The sequence below is a fragment of the Panthera pardus genome, unplaced genomic scaffold, assembly GCF_024362965.1.
Source record: "Panthera pardus isolate Hobbes unplaced genomic scaffold, ASM2436296v1 HiC_scaffold_4, whole genome shotgun sequence".
NCBI lineage: Eukaryota > Metazoa > Chordata > Mammalia > Carnivora > Felidae > Panthera > Panthera pardus.
Genome location: NW_026526969.1, coordinates 319,343 through 339,770, shown reverse-complemented (window position 1 = coordinate 339,770; position 20,428 = coordinate 319,343). Strand labels below are relative to the sequence as shown.

Here is a 20,428-nt window from a genome sequence, read left to right as displayed (position 1 = left end):
CATACATTATTTCCAATTCTGTCAACCTCTTAAGGTAGAATCATACTGATGAGGGCCCTCACTCAAAGAGCCCAAAGGGGCACCCTGTCAGAGCTCATGTGCTTTTCCTGGCACACGGACCTCCTCCCAATAGACCACAGGCTGAAAACTAAATGGGTTAAGGATGAAATCATGGAGGCAGATCAGAGATGGATTCCTGAAGGGGATGTTCCTTAACCTTTAAGGTCTGCATTCTGCAGGTCAGCCACAAAAACCGTTCCTGAGTGGGCCCCTGTGGACACTGGGGCTACAGTGTGGGTGCGCCAGTTTCTCCTGGGGTTTCCTCAGGTCCCTGCTCTCAGCATATAGAGACACTGCTCCCAGAGAAGTGAATGTGTTCCCGTCAAGGCTGGCTTTATCTCCTCTGGGCCTGGAGGCCAAAGGAGCTCCAGAGGGAAGACTGGTCACCTCATGCTGTTCCTGCCTGCTCTCAGGCCACCAGAGTTTCCCTCACCGTCCAGCAGAGGTCACCTCCTGGTGAGACTTGGCCCCTGCTGAGTCTTGGCCTGCATCCCAGATTTGCAGTTGTGATTTATTTCTGGCACGTCAGGCTTCCGTCACCAAGTAGCAAAGCCCGGAGGACGAGCAGCAAGATATCCTACTGTGGCCACGAGTGTCTGCTGAGGACCTGCTTCAGCCTTCAGTTGTCCCCTCTCCCCAAGGGGCTCTGAGACCTTTGGGATTCCTGTCACATTCACTCAAGGGCCTGAGAGGACCTAACAGTGAGTAGCTGGGCTGGTGATGGACAAAAGCCAGGCAACAGGCAGAGAGGGAGAGGCTGTGGGCAGAAAAGATAGAAACATCCAGAGCCATTAGACCCACTTTTCCCTTCCGAAGGCAGCTGGATGCAGAGTGGAAGCATTGACTCTTGAAGCCCCCCTCAGGGTATTTGCCTACAGAAAGGGGGTTCTCTGTTATTGTATTTTCAGACTTTGTGTTTTGGGGAGGGATGTTTTGTTCCAAAAAGGACCAGGTTCCCTACTCCCATCTGGGGACCCTTTCCAAAGGAGTCTTGGGAAAGGTGGGGAGTCGGGGGTGGGAGGGCAGGTAGGGAGGTAGTGGACAGAAGCACAAATGTGGCTCAATCAGGCCTAGAGCAAGGGAGTGGTCCCCCTGCCCCACCCCAGGACAGGTGAATGCAGCCAGAAGTGTGTGAAGCTGGTCAGGCCAGGGAATGGAGCCCCCAGCTGGGATGGCTTCCTGGAACGGGTCCACCACATCCTCTGCCTGTAGAGGGCTGGGGGAAGGGAGAGAACTTGCACTACCCAGCTTTGGGAGGTGGGGGACACAGACACCCATCTTGGGAACTTAAAAGGACCTGCAAGGAAATGGGCTTGTTTTTACAGGAACAGACATTTCTGTGCTCAGTTGGGGCTGCTGACTGGGAAGCCTGTGAGCAAGCAGCCCAGGCGCCTGCTGTTGGCAGAGATTGTTGTTATTCTAATTATTCCTCTGGTAACCAGGCACCCAGCAGTGGGGACACCAGGCTTCCTGGAACAGCTAGCCCTACTTGGCTGGTCAGCAAATTGGCCCATTTGATAGGCCAGGCCTTCCTGGGCCCAGAAAGGGCAGTAGAAGTGGGGCTAGAGGCAGCTTTGGCCCTGCTGAATGTTAACTTGTGCCCATTTTCTATCTGCCCCTCTTCCTGTTGGTAGATGATTTTCTCTGTTCCTCAAATCCTATATCTGAGGTAGGAGTTTAGTACTATGGCGGCCTCTATATTCCTCAGGCAGGGGCGCCTGGGTGGCTCAGTCGGTTGAGTGTCCAGCTTCGGCTCATCTCATGGTTCGTGGATTTGAGCCCTGTGTCAAGCTCTCTGCTGTCGGCGCCAAGCCCACTCGGATTCTCTGTCCCCACCCCACCCTACCCCTTGTACTTCCCCCACTCACACTCTCTCTCAAAAATAAATAAACATTTCTATTCCTCAGGCAAAGCTGGCCAGCTCAGCTCCTGTGTCCAGGCCTGAGTATCCTGGCTTTGTACTGCCCCACACTGTGGCGGGACCACTCAGGGCTCACCGGCCATCATTTGGTAGGACATGGGGCATTCCGAGGATAGAACCGACCTGCCATCAGAACCCTGAGCCAAAGGGATACCTCCAACTGTTGACTCACATCCAGGGAGCAGCACTGGGCACGGCAGGGAGGAATGGCTGGGACACCCCAGAGATCAGGCTAATGGAGGAGGTGACACCACACACTGACAGGTGATAGCAGAAGCAGGGCCCATTAAGCTCTGCATCCCTCTGAGCACCTGGCAGAGTGCTTCTCAAAAAGCATGAGAGAAAGAAGAGAAAAGAAAGAAGGAGAGAAAGGAAGGAAGGAAGGAAGGAAGGAGGAAAGAAAGGTTAGGAAAGTCCTGGTTGAGAGCAGAATGAGTAAGGAAGGAACAGTGGGAAGCACTGGAAGTGTGTTCCGGAAGGAGGGCTGTTTTCATGGAAGGACAGTTACACTGGGGGAGGTGACAGAGAGGCTCTAGGAGCCCCATATTGAGAAGATGAAATCATGAAGCTTCTCACCTTTCCGCAAGCACAGAGAACAAGCAGAGGAAAAGCAGGACTAGCCTCATCTCCTCAGAGAGAAGAGACAGCCCTTTAATTTGTCCTCTGCAAAGTTCCTCTGGGGTTCTTTCTAAAATCAAGGGTGTGCTGGCCTCATCAGAGCTAACCCTGGGGCTGATGGCCCAGCCTCCTGCCTCTGGCCTGGGCTTAGGCCTGGCCTGCTGTCAGCTGCTTCTACCAGGGGGCGGCAACTTACAGCGAGAACATCTGGGGAGCCACAGGGTTGCCTGGGGTTCACAAAAGTTTGCAGCCAGCAGGAAGACGCAAGCTGGGCTCTTTCCAAAGGGTTTTTCAACTCACATTTATTTTGAACGTCCACTATAGGCCTGTTCTGTGCCGGGAGATACAAAGATGAGTGAGAAAGGGTTCCTTCCAGTCCTCAAAGAGCACATCCCTTAGATCAGGACGGCTGCCAGCTTCTTTCCATCTCTCCCCTCAGAGCCCCTCAGAATCACCCCGGAGGAGCTGAGCATGACCCGGGACGAGGCACTGCCAGACTTGTATTCAGCACAGGGCTTCTATGAGAACTATGAGCCCAAGGAGATCCTGGGCAGGTAAGGCCTAGACCTGCCCCAGGAAGTGCTGTCTTAGGCTCCAGCCAGTTCCATGGGCCCATGGGCCCATCCCCAAAGCACTGTCCACTTGGAGAAACCCTCAGTTTGGAGTCCTGCTCTCCTGAACCGGGACAAATGAGAAGGGTATATACCTCTCCCAGCGGAATTCTCCCAGTGCTGTTGACAAGCACTTCCAAACCCACTTTGCACCAGGGTCAGAGATCAGGGGTCAGAGGGAAGGTGATGGCCCTCGATGCCGAGAAAGAGCACTAAACTAGGAGTCAAGAGTCCTAACACCAGGCTTGTTACTCATCAGCTCCAGACAAATCACCCTCCCTCTGCCATCTTCATCCCCCCATCCCCAAAAGCTCCTAGGGAGTTGGTGGATAAGGCAAGACATCTCTGTTGTGCCTTGGACCTGGGATTCTCCCTGGGGTGAGGGGCCCCTGGACCACCTGTACTCTGCACCCGCAGAGGAGTTAGCAGTGTCGTCAGGCGCTGCATCCACAAGCCCACGTGCCAGGAGTATGCTGTGAAGATCATTGACATCACCGGCGGGGGCAGCTTCAGCTCTGCGGAGGTGCAGGAGCTGCGGGAGGCGACACTGAAGGAGGTGGACATCCTGCGCAAGGTCTCGGGGCTCCCCAACATCAGTGAGTAATGGCTCTGGGCCCCAGCAGGGTGCTCCACCATGATTCTGCTCTAATAACCCAAGTCAGGGAGTGCGTGAGGTCCCACCGTGCAGCTAGCCAGGATCCCCAGAGTGTCTCCTGCCCCGGAGACCTTGCCGGCCCAGCACCCTGAGGCTTGAGGTTCCCAGCCGCACCCTCACCACCCTGGAGACTCAGCTCTAAGCCTCCTCTTCCAGCCAGCCAGAGGTTTGCAAGCAGAACTGGCGGTGGTTGCGGGTCAGGGAATGGGGGGGTAAGGTCCCGGGCTGGCCCCTCCCTTAGTGGGACTCCTTTGAACACTGTTCTGATACCCCTTCCAGCTCTTGAAGTCAGTCGGAGCAGCTTTAGTACCCTCACCCCTGTGCCCCCCCGCTGCCTCTGCCCAGGCTCCTCTGCTACCTGAGACGAGTTAGTCATTTCCATTTCAGTACAGCTGAAGGACACATATGAGACCAACACTTTCTTCTTCTTGGTGTTTGATCTGTAAGTACCCAGTCCTGGAGCCAGACACACCCTGGGGCCTGTCGGAGAACCTCCTAGTGTGGTCCCTACCCAGTGCTTCCTGGAGACCAACAGCCAGCTCCCTACACTGTGGAGGCCAAATAGGATCACCAATGCTTCAGGTCAATCAGCCCCGGGGTCAGGCTGCCAGATCTCGAATCCTGGGGCCACCACTTATGAGCTAGATGGTTTCTTTAAGTATCTGTTTTCTCATGGGCATTACAGAAGTAATAATAGCACAGCAAATGGCACAATGTAAATGCTATTAATTATCAACTACAATGTTGATGACGAAGGTGGTCATTCAATACTCATTCTGGACATTGAGGCTATAGCAATGAACAAGACAAAGTCCCAACTTCATGTAATAATTTTCACAGAGAGTGAACAGAAAGCAATGATACATACACACAGTTATGTACATGTACAGATGCATAAAGCAGAGCAGGAGTTAGAGAGAGGTGGGGCTTCTTTAGATGGGGCTGTCAGGGAATGCTCTCCAGAAGGTGACCTGAGCAGAGGCCCAGATGAAGTGAGGGAGGGATCAGAACCAAGACCTGGAGAAGGACCCTTCCAGCAGAAGGACAGAAGGAAGAGCCAGAGCAAGGGCCCCACCGGATGGGCTTCATATATTCCAGGATTGGCAAGGAAACCAGGGTGGAGTGGGGCAAGCTTGTGGAGTTGGCAGAATGTGAGGCCAGTCTGTACTGAAGACCGGATTTTGCAGGCATGTCAGCCATGGCAAGGACTTTGGAGGCATGAACACATCCCTCTTACTTTTGAAAAGCATACTACTGACTATAAGGAGGCAAGAGTGGAAAGGAGGAGGCCAGCAGTATTGAGGCAAGAGGCCCACCAGGGAGGCAAGCAGTAAAGGATGTATTTGGGGTGTGGCTCAAAGACTGACGTCATCGTTGTCGTCATCAATGTCACTATTCCCCTGCTTCTGCACCAACAGGGCTACTGAGACAAGCTCCTTGTCACAGGGTCCACTGCCCACAGTGGTCCTTTCAGCTCTGAGAGCCTCTGTTTTCTCAAGAAAGGAAAAATGATAACAACCACTGTGCCCATCTCACCAGGCTCTAAGTATTGAATTCGACGACACAAAGTGCTCTGTGAACAATGTTTTCAGACTTATCATTTTTATCAGAAAGGCTTCCCAGGGAAGGGAACTGTCCAGCTCCTTGTCGCCCCACTCCATTGAGTCCTCACTAAAGGCTGCATGAACCACCACCATTGTGTGCTGTCTTGATTCCTCCATACATAATAGCTAATTTTAGGGACTGGATTTACTTGAGAAAATTATTCAAATAGGTTTTGTCTTGTTAGAAAGTTTCATACTGTAGCCATGCTGAATATGTGTAGGGTTATTTTCTTCCAGACACAGTATAACCTGGCCTGTGTGTACAATTAAACTGCCAGGTCCATGAGGCAGCAGCCTGCTGTATCTTGCCCCGTCCCCAGTGTTTACTGGTTAATCTTTCTTATGTTGCTAACAGTGAGTTATTCTAGTGTCTTTAAAATGGAATTAGAATAATAAAAACTGGATTCACACATGGCCTTTCTGGAACACAGTGTAGATATTGTACAGATAAGGCTCACCTCTGTAAATTCTAAGTTGTCTCCTCAAACAGAACCCCCCTCCCTGCCATACCAGCTAAGCTCAAGGGTTTTCTTGCCTCTATGACAGTGGCCAAATTCCTTTGTGTCCCAGGAATCCTGCTGCTTTCCCTGGAGGGGTGGGTGAGGAGAGCAGGATGTACCTTTCCTCTTTAACCAGGGGAGACTTTCCCAGGGCTGCCCAAGACTTAACCAGCTGCAGCTGTCCCCAGCTCTGCTCGGTAGCACTGCCCTGTAGAGCTCTTGTGGGCAGCTCAAATATCCCTAACCTTTGAAGAAGTTGCTTAGGGAAGCTATTTTTAATGCTGCCCTGAGTTGCCCTCCAGGGTACAACTAGATTGTTTTAGCAGTGACCTCTTTCTACATCATTCCAAGAAGTGGGAAGATTGAACTGTAATTCTTACTCCTAAAATAGGCAAACTTTGCTCTCGCAGCACCTGCACTGTTGCCTCTACTGTCCATTCCTGGGAAAAATCAGGACACTCTTGTCCTGATCTGGATCTGGGGCCTTGGGCCAGTGGCTCAGGGTCCCTCTTTCACCTCCCAGCCCTGATTTTGGCCCTGATAGATCCCAGTCAGTGTGTCACTTCCACAGGTGGGGGGACCTTCAGGCTGGTGCCATCCCACCCCCAGTGGGGGAGACACTCACCCTCGTGCTATCCCACCCTTTCGGTTTCCACTGTTCTTCTAATCTCCCTAGACAACCCCTCTGCTCACTTCCCCAGCTTCTTCCTGCAGCCCTTGGTCCTTCATGGGGAGTGGTCCACTCTGCCTCTGGAGATATGAGGGGAGGAAACAGGTCTCTGGGAGTAGGGTAAGGAGGGGGTGCTCTTGGGACCCATCCAGATGCAAACCCGCCATCCCCACAGGATGAAGAGAGGGGAGCTCTTTGATTACCTCACTGAGAAGGTCACTCTGAGTGAGAAGGAAACCAGGTAAGGATCCATTTGCCCCTATTGCCACGCCCTGCCCCAGACTCCTAGTGATACTGGCACCAAGCTCTTGGAGTGAGAGCAGCATGCATTTGTCTGGGCTGGGGGCATGCGCTGCTGGCTTTTGTAGCCTCCCTCCCTCTTTGGCTCAGCCTAGATGGTCTCAGCCTGTCCTCCCGCACTGGCAGTCTGGTGGGTATACGGGCTTTGGTCTCCCTGCTTGCTACCGGGCCCTGTGGAATAGGAGATAAGAGTGACATGTGCCTGTCCCACCCCAGAAAGATCATGAGAGCCCTGCTGGAGGTAATCTGCAATTTGCACAAACTCAACATTGTGCATCGGGATCTGAAGCCCGAGAACATCCTCCTGGATGATGACATGAACATCAAGCTCACAGACTTTGGTTTTTCCTGCCAGCTGGAGCCAGGAGAGAAGCTGCGAGGTCTGGTAACGTGGCCTTGGCCCATGTCAGGGGCTCAGGTCTCTCTCATCCACGCTCCCAGGAACAGAGATTGCCTGGATTTCTCCCCTGATTTTCGCTCCCAGAATAAAAATCCTACCATTTCAGGGCTAGGTGTCTCTTCAGGTAAGCCTCCTCCCAGGGCTGAGCCAGGTTCCCACTGCCTGAGTTCCAGGCCGGGATGGCTAGACGTGACCGAGGAAGCAACAGACCCAGCACCCAGGCCCTGCCCTTGGCTCTGAAGCTGGCCAGTGTTAGAAGAGTCCCAGCCCAAGCACCATTTTGCTTTTGTCTCCGTTTTTTTTCTTTGGATCTTCCCCCTTCCAAGTGCCCCCTGCTGACCTGTCCTGAATGTAACTATTTCTGCAGAGGTCTGTGGGACCCCCAGTTACCTGGCCCCTGAGATCATTGAATGCTCCATGAATGATGACCACCCAGGTTATGGGAAGGAAGTGGACATGTAAGTATGTTGGGAAGTGACCCAGAAGGACAGGGATGTCCCCGTGGCTAAGAGCACCTGGCTGGGGAGGGGAGGAAATGGCAGGAGCTACAGCCAGTCCTCCTGCCTTCCTCCCTGTTCCACCTGATACCAGGTGGAGCACAGGCGTCATCATGTACACCTTGCTGGCTGGCTCCCCACCCTTCTGGCACCGGAAACAGATGCTGATGCTGAGGATGATCATGAGTGGCAACTACCAGTTTGGCTCACCTGAATGGGATGATTATTCAGACACAGTGAAGGACTTGGTGAGAGACCAATCCTTCTGGCTCCTCTGCTCAACAGAGCGGGAGTCCACCACGGGGGAGAGAAGCATATCATGCTACAAAATGGAGGACCCTACTGGGAAAGACCTTATGTCTTCTGAAGTGCTGGAGGGGACCCTGCCTTGATGTTTTCAGCTCCCCCTTCCTTATTCTCTCAGGTTTCTCGCTTCTTGGTGGTGAACCCCCGGGGCCGCTGCTCAGCAGAAGAGGCCTTAGCACACCCGTTCTTCCAGCAGTATGTGGTGGAAGAAGTGCGTCACTTCAGCCCCCGGGGCAAGTTCAAGGTACTGAAGCTCCCCTCCCACCCAGGGCAGGACTCGAGTCCAAGCCCCTAAGTCCCTTTCCTTCCCCCAGGGACTCCTTTCACCCACAGGGTTTCCAGAGCACCTGTCCTTCCCCTCCCACCCATCCCTGTGATGGCTCCAGCTCAATTTCTGACATCAGAGAGGACAGATGTCACCCATCTGGCTCCAAAAGCCCACATCTCTGCAGATGCCGGAGGGGTGGGAATGATAGGGGGAACACTAGGAAAGGCCCAGCGGTAGGCACACAAGGCTTCACAGCAATCACGCTCAGGGACTCCCTGCACTGGAAGGGGAAGGAGACAGGCCGGCAGGGACGGGGTCCAGCTTCTCAGTTCTGGCTTTCCACAGGTGATTGCTCTAACAGTACTGGCTTCAGTGCGGATCTACTACCAGTACCGCCGGGTGAAGCCGGTGACCCGGGAGATCGTCATCCGTGACCCTTATGCCCTCCGTCCTCTGCGCCGACTCATCGATGCCTATGCTTTCCGCATCTATGGCCACTGGGTGAAGAAGGGGCAGCAGCAGAACCGGGCTGCCCTCTTTGAGAACACACCCAAAGCTGTGCTCCTCTCCCTGGCTGAGGAAGACTACTGAGGGGCCAGCAGGTGGGGTAGGTGGGGCGGGGGGCGGGCAAGGAGGGAAAGCCACAGAAACAGAAGCTGAAGGAGTGAGATCATGTCCAAGCCTCTGTCCAGAGCGGGGTACTTGGGCCTGGCCAGAACCCCTGCACCCGAGGCCCCTATCCCCTCTCAGAGACTCTGCACAAGGGCAGGGCGCTCCCATCACACGTCATCACATGTTGGTGAGTGTGGTCAGGGCCTGTCCCCATAGAGGGGAACTGCTTCTCTACTTCCCAGCTGTAAGCACCATCTCAGGTTCTTCTCATGGGAGGCCCAGAGTTCCAGATGCTTGCGTGCCCTTCTCTTAGGGTCCCAGGGTGAGGATAAAAGAGAATAGTCTGAGATACACAATCACAAGAGGTTTTACTGACCTCACAACATCCAGTGACACCATGGGAGCAGGTTCTTTTCTAGGGACATATGTTTAGAGGCATATGGGAGTCCTGATCTGATTAACAATAGAAAGGGAAGGTTCCGGTATTTGTCTGTCTGGAATATCATTTACTTTGTGACTCGCACAATACAGTTCTGTCTGGTAAATAATTCGGCTCCCCTAGACCCTTTTAAGGCTGACATTGTGCTTTAAAGAGCCTGGTTACTGCATTCTATGTACAGTTAGCAGAAATTAGGTTCCTTCAGAGGCATGTGAAACACTACAAATGAGGTGAATGAAAGAAATATTTTCCTTCTACAGCAATTTGCTTGGAAAACAAAGAGAAATGGGGAAATTCTGCCTTGAGAAAACAATGTTGGATCCCTGAATCAAACATTGATTTAAAATTTTTAACAAAGTGTCTTTCAGAGCACTCTGGCCCAATTGTTTGAGTACTGGGCCCTATACAGTTAATATCTGACCTCTAAGAGAAACATCCAGCTCTTGGCCACAATCAATAAGCTGGGCCCCTTCTCCAGGAGACAGTGGCACCCCTCCTCTGAGGTTAGAGTCCTCTCCTGGCCTGGTGAGAGATGCCTGCCACAGAGGAATGGAAGAGGGGTAGGAGGTCATTCCTGAGGCTGAAGAGTCTGGAGTTTGGCTGTGTCTGGAACGTGGCCAGGGAGTGACACGGGCACCATGGGGCTCTTCTCTTTGGCTCTGCATAGCTGTTCACAACTCCCCAGGCAGTCGGCCTGCACTGGATGCACAACGGAAGCCAAGGTTGTCTGAGGCTGAATCTGGAGTGTTGCCCATCCTGGCACCAGAGAAGAGGAGAAAGAATGGACATTTGTTGAAAAGGGGCCTGGAGTCTTACTCCACTTTCCTGCTCTACCTCCTAGGGCCTGCTGTGGTCCAGGGTACGGGAGGACATAGTCTAGAAAGAAGCCTGGGGTGAGGGCGCTCCTGGGGCAATGGGGAGAAGGGCCCTGGGACAGGGTGGAGGAAGTGTGAGTGAATAGCCCTGAGAATCTGCTCTGGAAGGCAGGAAGGGCAATGACTAGTAACTTTAGCTGCTGGTGGTTTAGAATAACTCAGTCAAAACAAACAAAAAGTCCTGTCAGTAAGAAGCAAAATGTTGTAGTGCCAGTGAGTACTTCATACTTTTTAATGAACTTTCACATATGCTCCTTCATTTGCCATTTCTCAATAGCTCTGGAAGGGAGGGTCTGTTCACCATTTTAGAGACCCAGCAGATACTAGACAGATGTAAATATCCTGCCCAGAGCCAACTACTGCTTCATGGGCACAAGAGATTCAGTGGCAAACCCAGCTTCCTGGTTCCCAGGCTAGTATCTTCTCCATTACTTTGTCCTAAAAAAAGGAGGCGAGAGAAAGTCTTGGGCCTCAATGTGTCAAAGAAACGTCTGCAAACCTGACTTCCCGAGGCCACAGAAACTGTGGTCTCTTTTTAATCCTTATGGAACCCGGAATGGGAGGAATCACAGGGAGATCAATCAAAATAAATGTACAGATGAGAGTGTAGAGACAGTCCCAGCAGGAGACTCAGGTGCTAGCACTAATCATCTGTGTGAAATGAGCAGGTCCCAGCACCTCCCTGAGCCTAATTTTCCTTGACGGTAAAACAAAATGGTTACAGAAAATGACTCTTCATGTGCTTTCCAGTTTGAAGGGTCAATATTTCCATGACCCCAGGCCATAACCTATTTATGTGGCCATTCTACCCCCTGTCTCCGCACACCCAGTTAGGAGGACAAGAACAGAAAGAAAACCTTATGGTTTGGGACACAAAGTCTTTCTGGGTGCTAAGAGCTGGCAAGAAAAGGCACAAGTCGCCCTGGGCTCTTTTGCTTCTCATGGCAAGTGCTGCTGGTTCTCTTTTCTGTGCCCAACTCTGGGTGCGGACGGAGGTGTGGAGGCAGTGCCAACACCAGCTCTGGCGCTGTCTGTGCTCTGGGAGACCAGGACCTGACCCTCAGCCCCCAGATCCCAGGCTTCTTACCTGGTGGTGACCCGAGCCCGGTGGTTGGCGGAGCCATCAGCTGTGTCGATCCAGGATGCCCCCCGGAGGACACGCATGTCCTGGTCAGTGGCCGGGTACGGTGATGCCGTCCACTCCCACACGTTGCCCATGAGGTCATAGAGCCCTACAGCACAGCAGGGTGGGGGTCAGTCCCAGGCTGGCTAGTACCCGCCCCCCCCCCGCCCCCACTTATGAAGTCTTTAGGGGAGGAAATGCTTCTCTGGTGGTGTTTCTTTCTGCCTCATTGATCAACAGAATGATCCCACCAAACAATTTGTGAGTGTTGACAGCAATGTGATAGGAAATCTTACCATAGTTATTCTGTGGGGGGAAAGCATTCACTGGGGAGACTCCATGGAAGCCATCCTCAGCTTTGTCACCCTTGGGGAACTTTCCCTGAGAAGGAGAAATTTAGACTAAAGTATTTACCATCCTGTTCCAAGGCAGGTGTCCCTGTCTACCCAGAGGAAAACCAAGGTCACTTGCTGTGTCATCGGGGGTGGGGTGAGGGGTATGGGGCAGTGTTCTGAGATACCCATCCTGAGCTCCCAAACTAGTCACCTCATGTCCTCCACCATCACCTCCTGGCTGGATTAGGACGGGTATGCTTTCCCCTGTGCCCACAGGGGTCTAGAACAAGCCTACCCCACTCCCACTTTCTCCACTCTCAGCAGCTCCCACTCCTCTGCCTTGGACCCCATGCGCTTCGGTGCCTTGGGAAGAAAGGCTCTCCTCCCCTCCTCTGTGGTCAGCACCACCTGCCATCTGCAGAACAACCAATGCCCACCCTGTGCTCTCCTGTAACACCTCTTCCCCTTCTACCACCAACAGGTGTAACTCTCCCTCGTCTGCCCGGACTCTATCCTCATCTGTTCTTACCACCAAAATTCCTGAAAAAAAGGACCCTATATTTGCTGATGCGATGTGTCCAATGTGTTCATTCTTCTCATTAAAACTGGGATTCATCTTCCACTAGTCTATGGAAGCTGCTCTTACTAAAGGGGAGATAGAAGGGGCAATAGCTACTACGTGCTAGGGCTGCTACATTTATCGCTTTTAATTTAATACTTACAAGGTTGTGAGGCAAGTATTTTCTCCCTTTAAAAAACTGGCAACTGAGGCTCAAAATGGCTAACTTATCAAAGATTACAGTGAAGAAGTCAGATCTGTCTTTTTGCAAAGCTCTGATCCAAAGATCATCTAAGATCAGTTTATCCCTCAGGTCCTTTTTAATACTACCCCCTGAAACGCTGACGCTGTACCACCTCACTCTACAGAGTCTCCCTGGGAGATGACATTCTTGCCCAAGATGTATGCTGATGACTCCCAAACCACTTGCTCTGACCCAGATCTCTGCCCTAAGTTCCAGACTCATATTTTTGACTCTCAGCATATAAATGACCCAAAGGCACCTTAAACTAAGCTGATCCTACAGTGATCAAGTTCTAGCCCTCTGACCCCAAATGCATATCATCTATTCTGGATAATGGTACACCATCATCCTGTTGCCCAAGCTTAGATTCATGCTCGAACCCAACTCTCTTTCACCTCTCCACATCTGATTAATTACCAAACCCTGTCTATCTTCTCAGGCACGCCTCTTCCATTTGGCTTCCTCTCCATCCTGCTGCTACTTAATTCACATGCTCAAAATCCCCTGTGCCATTGCCACAGCCTCAAATTCAGAGAACCCCCCCCCCCCCGCACTGCCACCATTGCAGCTGTACTTCATTGGGTCCTGCGCAAATTAGCAACTAGCATACTCCCTAAATCAAAGATGCTTTTAGTCCCCTCTGTTGACTCCCCACTGCCTACAGGGTAAGATATACCCATATCTTGGCACACCTGGTCCTTCATAATCTGCTTACAACCCACTGCCTACATCATCTCCTACACCCCCCATTTCACTGTGCTCCAGCCTCTCTGAATTTGTCCCATCTCTGAACACACAGTACCCTTTCCTAATACAATGCTTGCACTCATGTTGTTCCTTCAGCTGATAATGCCCTTTCCTACACTTTTCACTTGGCAAATTCCAATCTCCATCAGGTTCAATGTCATCTTCTCTGTGAAGTCACCCCCAGCTCTCTCAGGCAGGCATTTACTCCTGCAACTCTTCAGTATGTAGCCCTACCACACTGTCTTTTGCTTTACCAGTTTAGTAGTTTATCAATCCCATTAGAACACAAAGCCCTCTGAGTCCCACAGCCCAATGTGCCGCCTAGCCTACAGCAGGTTTCGATCAAGGCTTTGAGAAGGGAGAGGGGTGAGGAATGTATGTCTTACCTGCCATAGGTTGGTGCGGTTTGGCTGGAACTGGTTTCCCCATGGGTAAACCTGACCTGCCAAGAGAGCAAGGAGATAGCAGGGGTGGGAGAGGTGAAGGGTTGTGGAACAAGGGAAAGACAGAAATAGTGAGGGAACCAAAAGGAAGTCAGAAGGTGATGAGAAAAGAAGAGAGAGATTACTTTTATTTCCCAGGCCTGTCCCTTCCCCTCACTGTACTGCACTCAGAGCCCCTGGCCTCCTGATCTGCTCCAGGACAGTGCAATCCCAATTGTGGTGCTGACTCATGCCAGTCTGTAAACTAACTGTTACTGGATCATGTCCAGATTAAGTACAGAAACTGGGGGTAAGAATGAAGAAACTTGTCAACTAGACTTAAATTGGATAAACAAACAAGCAACCTTATTATTCACATTAATAATTTTGACTACTGGGATAGCTGGTGTTCATTCAAAGAGTAGCAGAGGTATTGAACACGGGGAGTTGCTGCTTCCTGCTCCTAACTTTTTGTTTAGTTGGGATTGCAGAACAACAGAGTTATGACCAAATAGTGATTCTTTAGTCCCTTTACACCTATGGAAAAGGCAGTCTAGGTAGTGCTTTTCTTTCCCCCTTGCTATGGTGTTCTGATCATTTACTGAAATGTAACATGTCTGGGTGCAATCTCCAAAACTGACAAATTTTCTGTCTGTTCCTTCATTCCATTTTTCCAGTTAGTAATTTTTATGGCATTGTACATTAGTATGGGTGTGAGATGGATGAGAATTGAAAACAGAACAACCGACCCTTTGCCACACAGTTTAGAAGACTGCTCTCGGGGGTATGGACCCTTCCCACCCTTCAAAGCCCCCCATGCAGGGCAGTATGGGAGAAGAATAAAGGGGAGTCGCGCTGCCGACTCTATACCCGTCAAGCCCCCTCGGGCAGCAAACTCCCACTCTTCCTCGGTGGGCAGCCGTTTCCCCCGCCAAGCACAGTAGGCACGAGCGTCATTCCAGCTCACGTGTACCACTGGGAGCTCCAGTCTCTCTCGGATGCCAGAGCCAGGACCTGCAGGCTGACAGCCAGGATGAAGTGAGACAGACTTCTGGGAGCTCATGGAAGTCTGAGGAAGGCTAGGCTTAAGGTGCCTGAGTTCAGCTTTTACCACTAGATGGAGCAAGGAATTTGGAGGAGACAGCCTGGTGAGCGCGGAGAGGCCCAGAGTCAGAAAGGGAAAAGTGGGGTGGGCGATGGGAAAAAAGATCAGGGCACAGGAAATAGGGTTGCTTGGCTGTGTCCTCAAAATTTATGGTCATCCGTTTTGATTCCATATTTCTAGATGGGCAAGGGGTCTAGGGAAGCCAGGCCTCCAGAATAAGAGTCAACAGGGGCAGAAAACAAGGCAGAGGAACCAACCCTTACCTGTCTCCAGAATGCCCTTTCCACTGGAAGCCACCAGAGAACAGACTGCAAAAAAAGGAAAAGGCATGACTGCAAGATGCTCTGACCCAGCAAGGTCACCTTCCTGACTGACACACAGGAGGCAGAGCAGACACTTTAGGCTGAGACTCGGGTGGTCCAAGTGGGGCTGTTTCTGGAACCTTTAAAGCAGGACATCTCATGACCGTTATTGGAGGGGATGTTGAGATGTTCTCTTGTCAGTTCATGGAGTAACTTGAACCCTACATGTGACCAGATCACCAGACTTTTTACAAAGTCTCTCTATGCAGAAACCAGCACAAGGTTAACGTCTCGGGAGTATATGTTCATCTGACTCTTCCAGGGAGGATCTCTCTTGCTTCCTCCCTGCCTGCGGCTCTCAGGGGTGATTCTTTCTTGTGGCCCAGGTGACCCCATAACCCACAGGATTCTCTGTCCAGGGCCCACTCCTTCAGCTGAAAGCCCAGGTTCTCTCACCTCCATCTGATGGGCCACTTTGTTTCTAAGCTCATCCGAGACAAAGTCCTCAAAGACAAAACTCCATCCAAACTTCTCAGCCTCTGTCCGGTACTTTTTTTCCCTGACAAACTCCCTGAAAAGAGAGATATTTCACTTGGTTAAGCTGCTACAGTTCCAGGTCCCACTGTCACCCCCTCCTGTTCCAGAAAACCTCATATATCCTTCACCTTTAAGTCACACATCACAGAGTTTCCATCAACAACAAGGAATTGACACTGAAGTCTGAGTAGGAGATTTTCCTTTAAAATCTGTTGCTGTATGTGTAATTTATGTAGAGTAAAATTCACTCTTTTTAGTGCAGTTTTGTGAGTTTTGACAAAACTTATAGTCATTATCACAATCAAGATATAGAGCAAATCTATCAACCACCTCCAAAAATTCCCTCATTGCCTCTACAACCATTGCTGTTTTTTGTCCCTAGTTTTGCCTTTCCCAGAATATAAATTCACATACGTCGAATCATACAGTATGTAGCTTTAGAGTCTGGCTTCTTCCATTTAGCATAATGCTTCGTTGCCAGTATTAGTTTGTTCCTCTGTTTACAGAGTACCATTTTATTGTGTGGAGGTTCTGTATTTTGCTTATCCATTCACCACTTGCGGGTCATTTGGGTTATCTCCAGCTTTTGGAGATTATGAATAAAACAGCTGAGAAGATTTAAGGGTGGGGAACAGGTCTGTTTTCTGAAAGGTCTTCATCACATCCCCACTCTCACAACAATCATGAGAGGGAGGCAGAACGTGATTATCTCCATCTAAGAAATGAAAAAAAAACCGGAATCAAATAAAAATGATGTACTGAAATTTTAGAATGGATTTTCACACAGTTTGGTATGGTTTAGCAAATTTTAGCACGTAAAATTTCCAGCGTAAGATGGATTGTTTTCACTGGGCTAATAGTACCCCATCTGTGCCAGCCCTCTGACATGAGGAGACATTGTTCACCCATCAAAGGGGCATTGAGAATGGAGGAGGTGATCACATGTGGTAGCAACAGCTATTCACCAACCTCAGAGCATCTGAGTAGTTTGAAAATCTTTCACCAGAGAGGCAGAGACAAATCATGGGGGTTCTAAGCAAAGTTTAGGGGCTTGCTGGAGGTCTATCATAAAATAGGTCATTAAAAATAACAAATAAATAAATAAATAAATAAATAAATAAAAATAGGTCATAATTTGAAATATAAAAGAACACACACTGTTCATCTATCTAGCTAGCTATTTCTGGTTGTCATGATGTGGTGCAAACCTGATCAAAAGTGATTTCTCCTTCAATTTTAATAACTTTTCTGTTTAAAAATACTTTTAAAAAGCACATATAAGCATAGAGTGCTGGTTGGCTCAGTCAGTTAAGCGTCTGACTCTTGGTTTCGGCTCAAGTCATGATCTTACAGTTCGTGAGTTCGAACCCTGCACCGGCTGTATGCAGCCTGCTTGGAACTGTCTCTCTCCCCGCCTTTCTCTTCTTCTCCCTTGCACTCATTCTCTCTCTCACTCTCAAAATAAATAAATACTTAACAAAAAAGCACATATGTGTAATGCACATTGTATTATAGAAAAATGAGAAAGCACAAGTATATGAAAAGAAAAAAAACTGAAATCATCCATTATCAGACCAACTAAGATATATATATATATATATCCCTTACATAGTGTTCCCTGTCCTGCCACCCCCCCCCCCCACCCCCGGAAGGATTTTTAAATACCTTTAATAAGGTGCTTCCCTGGAATTATTTTCATTTGGAAGTCACAAAAACATGGGCAAAATCTGTAAACTAACACAATGCTGCATCTCCCAGTTCTTTTTTTTTTTTTTTTTAATTTTTTTAATGTTTATCTATGTTTGAGAGACAGAGAGAGACAGAGTGTGAGCGGGTGAGGGGCAGAGAGAGAGGGAGACACAGAATCCAAAGCAGGCTCCAGGCTCCAAGCTGTCAGCACAGAGTCCGACGCGGGGCTCAAACTCACGAACTGTGAGACCATGACCTGAGCGAAGTCGGACACGTAACCGACTGAGCCACCCAGGTGCCACAAATACACCAATAATTCTTACGCTTACTCTGTCTCCTGAGTAAATTTTTCCCTGTAAATTTTTATCTTAAAGAGTTTTAAGGCCACAATGCAACACATAAGTCATTTCCCACATTTGCTTTGTCTTCCTGTTCCCTCCTCTTCCTTTTCCCACTCCTCCCTCTCTCTATTCTCCCTGTATCATTTGAAGGTAAGTTACAGGTATCACCTGGATCATTCCCCACTTCAGCCTTTGCAAAACATACCACCTTGAGGAAAGTGAGGCAGCTCAACGAGGCTTCCTAGACTGAGTTGGAATCACAATGCTTGTCCTAAAACAATGCCAGTTCCATAAGTAAATATAAAGGATATTTAAAGACTCCCAGCTACCATGACCCTTCTCCCAATCCCTTTTCCCTGTGGAAGAGGTTTTTGTTAAGTGTTTGACTTCTGCCCCTATTTCTCAGTGTTATATCCAGTGTAATGGAAAATCCACTGGCTCAAGGGTCAGAGGGTTTGAGTTCCAGGTCCAGCTCTGCCATAAACAGAGTCTCCAGACTTTAGATTCTTCACCTGAAAAATGGAGACAGCACTTATTATTACTATTGCAAAGATGATATGTAATAGTGAACAAGCTAGTTTCCTTTTAGCTATCAGGAACGAAAATCAGAAAGAGCCTTTACCGCTCCTAGAATACCTGATGTACCTGAAATCTTTGTTGGTGACAGGAAATACATCAATGGCAAAGGGTTTTACTGTCACCTCCCGGACAGGCCCTTCACCATCTCTGCCATCTGGTGAATTTGTTCCCATCTGGAATCTCCCACCTGGTAGCTGGACCATGCTGGTAGCCTGCCCATTCCCTGCAGAGAAAAAGGAGCATCATCAGTAATACATGAATATATATAAAACAAGTGACAATATTTGGATCATACGTAATATTCATAATGATGTAATGAAAAAAAAAGGCGGCTTAGAAATTTGGCTTTAAATTTTTGTTCTGCCACTTAATTTGTTGGGTGACCTTACGCAAATAAGTCAGTCTGAGTTTTGGTTTCTTCACCTACAAGATGGAGATAACATCTAGCTATTTCATAGGTGTGGCTGTATAAATTAAAATTAACATGTGTGAAACGTTGTGAGTGCATTCTAATTATTCAACAAATGTTTATTTTCTTTCTTACTGCTCTATTTCTGTACACAACTCTTTGTCCCAGCTAGGTAAATCTAGACACTATACCCTGAAATACATCTAGCACCTCTCTACCCACACTTCTGCTCAAGTTGTTTCTCTGCCTCTTCCTCCCCATTTCTGAATGATTTTCACTATTATATCATATGCTCCAGAAAGAAAAGGACTACACTTATTTTGCCAGTGTATTCCTGGCATCTAGCACAAGAGCACGATAATTAGCAAATAACTGAATGAGGTCCTTCATAGCTACTGTTTGAACACCTCAGAAAATCAGAATTAAAGGTATCTTTATTGTTTATTTTTTTAACTTTTGTTGTTGTTGTTGTTGAGAGACTGAGAGCACGAGTGGGGGAAGGGCAGAGAGAGAGGGAGGCACAGAATCTAAAGCACGCTCCAGGCTCTCAGCTGTCAGCACAGAGTCCAATACGGGGCTCGAACCCATGATCTGACTGAGCCACCCAGGCGCCTCAAAAGGATCTTTAATTCAACCCCCTTATTTAACAGGAAAAAACCAAGACCCAAAAAAGAGAAACCACTTAAAGAACTAGTTAGCAGGGACAGCACTAGATCCAGGTCTCCTTACTTCCAGGTCAGCACTATTTCCAACCTGCTACACTTGTCTTCACACTTTGGGGTGTTATGTTTCTGCCTAAGGATGTCTAAGTATTATAAGTTCCTCAATGGCCGAGTCTACCATTTTTCATGTTTCTCTGTCTTTAGCCTTCTTATTCTCATTCTGACACACACTGATGATTTCATCTACTTCAAGGGAGAAAAAATTTTACAGGGAAATCTCAGATTAAAAGGGAATTAAGAAACAACATATAACTGCAATGTATGAACTCTGACATTAACTCAGTAAGCAAACCATAACAAACACAGTAGATGAATTTGAACACTAACTGTATGTTTAAGGATATTAATGACAACTGTTAGTTTTTTAAGGTAGAGAAAGAGTATGGTGGGCTTTTTTCATGACTTCTTGTCTTTTTGGCTATTCATGCTGTGTATTTACAAATAAAATTGTGTCGTGTCTGGATTCACTTCAAAAAGGCCCCAGGGAAGGAGAAAGTGATATACCAAAATAGCAAGATTAGTTATAAACTGGCGCCTGTTTTGAAGCTGGGTTACCGGTTCATAGGAGGAGGTGTTTTTATATTCTTTTACACTATGTTCGAAAGATTCCAAAATAAATTAAAAGTGAAAAAGCAGTTTGATAGGATATGAGCATTAACCATCTTGCCAAGTTGGCTGCCTCTGGCTGCTCCAAGCCCATCCCGGAAGCGGGCGGAGGGGCCACGGTCTTTTTCCCGACCTGGCAGGGCACCCACCCCTTCCCTGATGTTTCCTGGGGCACACAGGGTCAGGGGACAGGCCAGCACACTGACCTAGCTCGAGCCACGGGCCAGACAGGAGCAGCGGCAGAATCAGCAGCGGTGGCGAGGGGCCCATGCCGGTAACAGGAGCGGCACGCCGCACCGTAAAGCCCTTCTGCGCCTGCGCCCTGCGTGCACCGCTTCGGCCACCGTATCGCTGGCAACGCCTCCTTAGCGT

The 20,428-nt window shown here is 49.3% G+C and overlaps 2 protein-coding genes across 3 annotated transcripts; one reads left to right on the top strand and one right to left on the bottom strand.

The window, feature by feature from the left end:
- Positions 1–591: 591 nt before the first annotated feature.
- On the top strand, positions 592–12,414 carry PHKG1 (phosphorylase kinase catalytic subunit gamma 1). The gene is made up of 10 exons (XM_019421761.2): positions 592–761; positions 3,049–3,153; positions 3,628–3,806; positions 4,253–4,307; positions 6,815–6,880; positions 7,156–7,319; positions 7,707–7,797; positions 7,931–8,084; positions 8,261–8,386; positions 8,756–12,414. Exons 2-10 carry the CDS (start codon positions 3,071–3,073, stop codon positions 8,999–9,001), a joined length of 1,164 nt encoding a protein of 387 aa, XP_019277306.2. The 5' UTR covers positions 592–761; positions 3,049–3,070; the 3' UTR covers positions 9,002–12,414.
- Positions 10,103–20,389, bottom strand: SUMF2 (sulfatase modifying factor 2). 2 transcript variants are annotated; one of them, XM_019421774.2, is made up of 9 exons: positions 20,263–20,389; positions 18,377–18,542; positions 15,630–15,744; positions 15,135–15,179; positions 14,637–14,787; positions 13,731–13,786; positions 11,756–11,840; positions 11,424–11,568; positions 10,103–10,217 (listed from the first exon to the last, which is right to left on the bottom strand). In XM_019421774.2, the coding sequence occupies exons 1-9, from the start codon at positions 20,324–20,326 to the stop codon at positions 10,133–10,135; spliced, it is 912 nt and encodes a 303-aa protein (XP_019277319.1). In that variant the 5' UTR covers positions 20,327–20,389; the 3' UTR covers positions 10,103–10,132. The 2 variants fall into 2 exon arrangements, with proteins under 2 accessions (XP_019277319.1, XP_019277320.1); XM_019421775.2 differs by having other exon boundaries at positions 18,386–18,542.
- Positions 20,390–20,428: the final 39 nt, after the last annotated feature.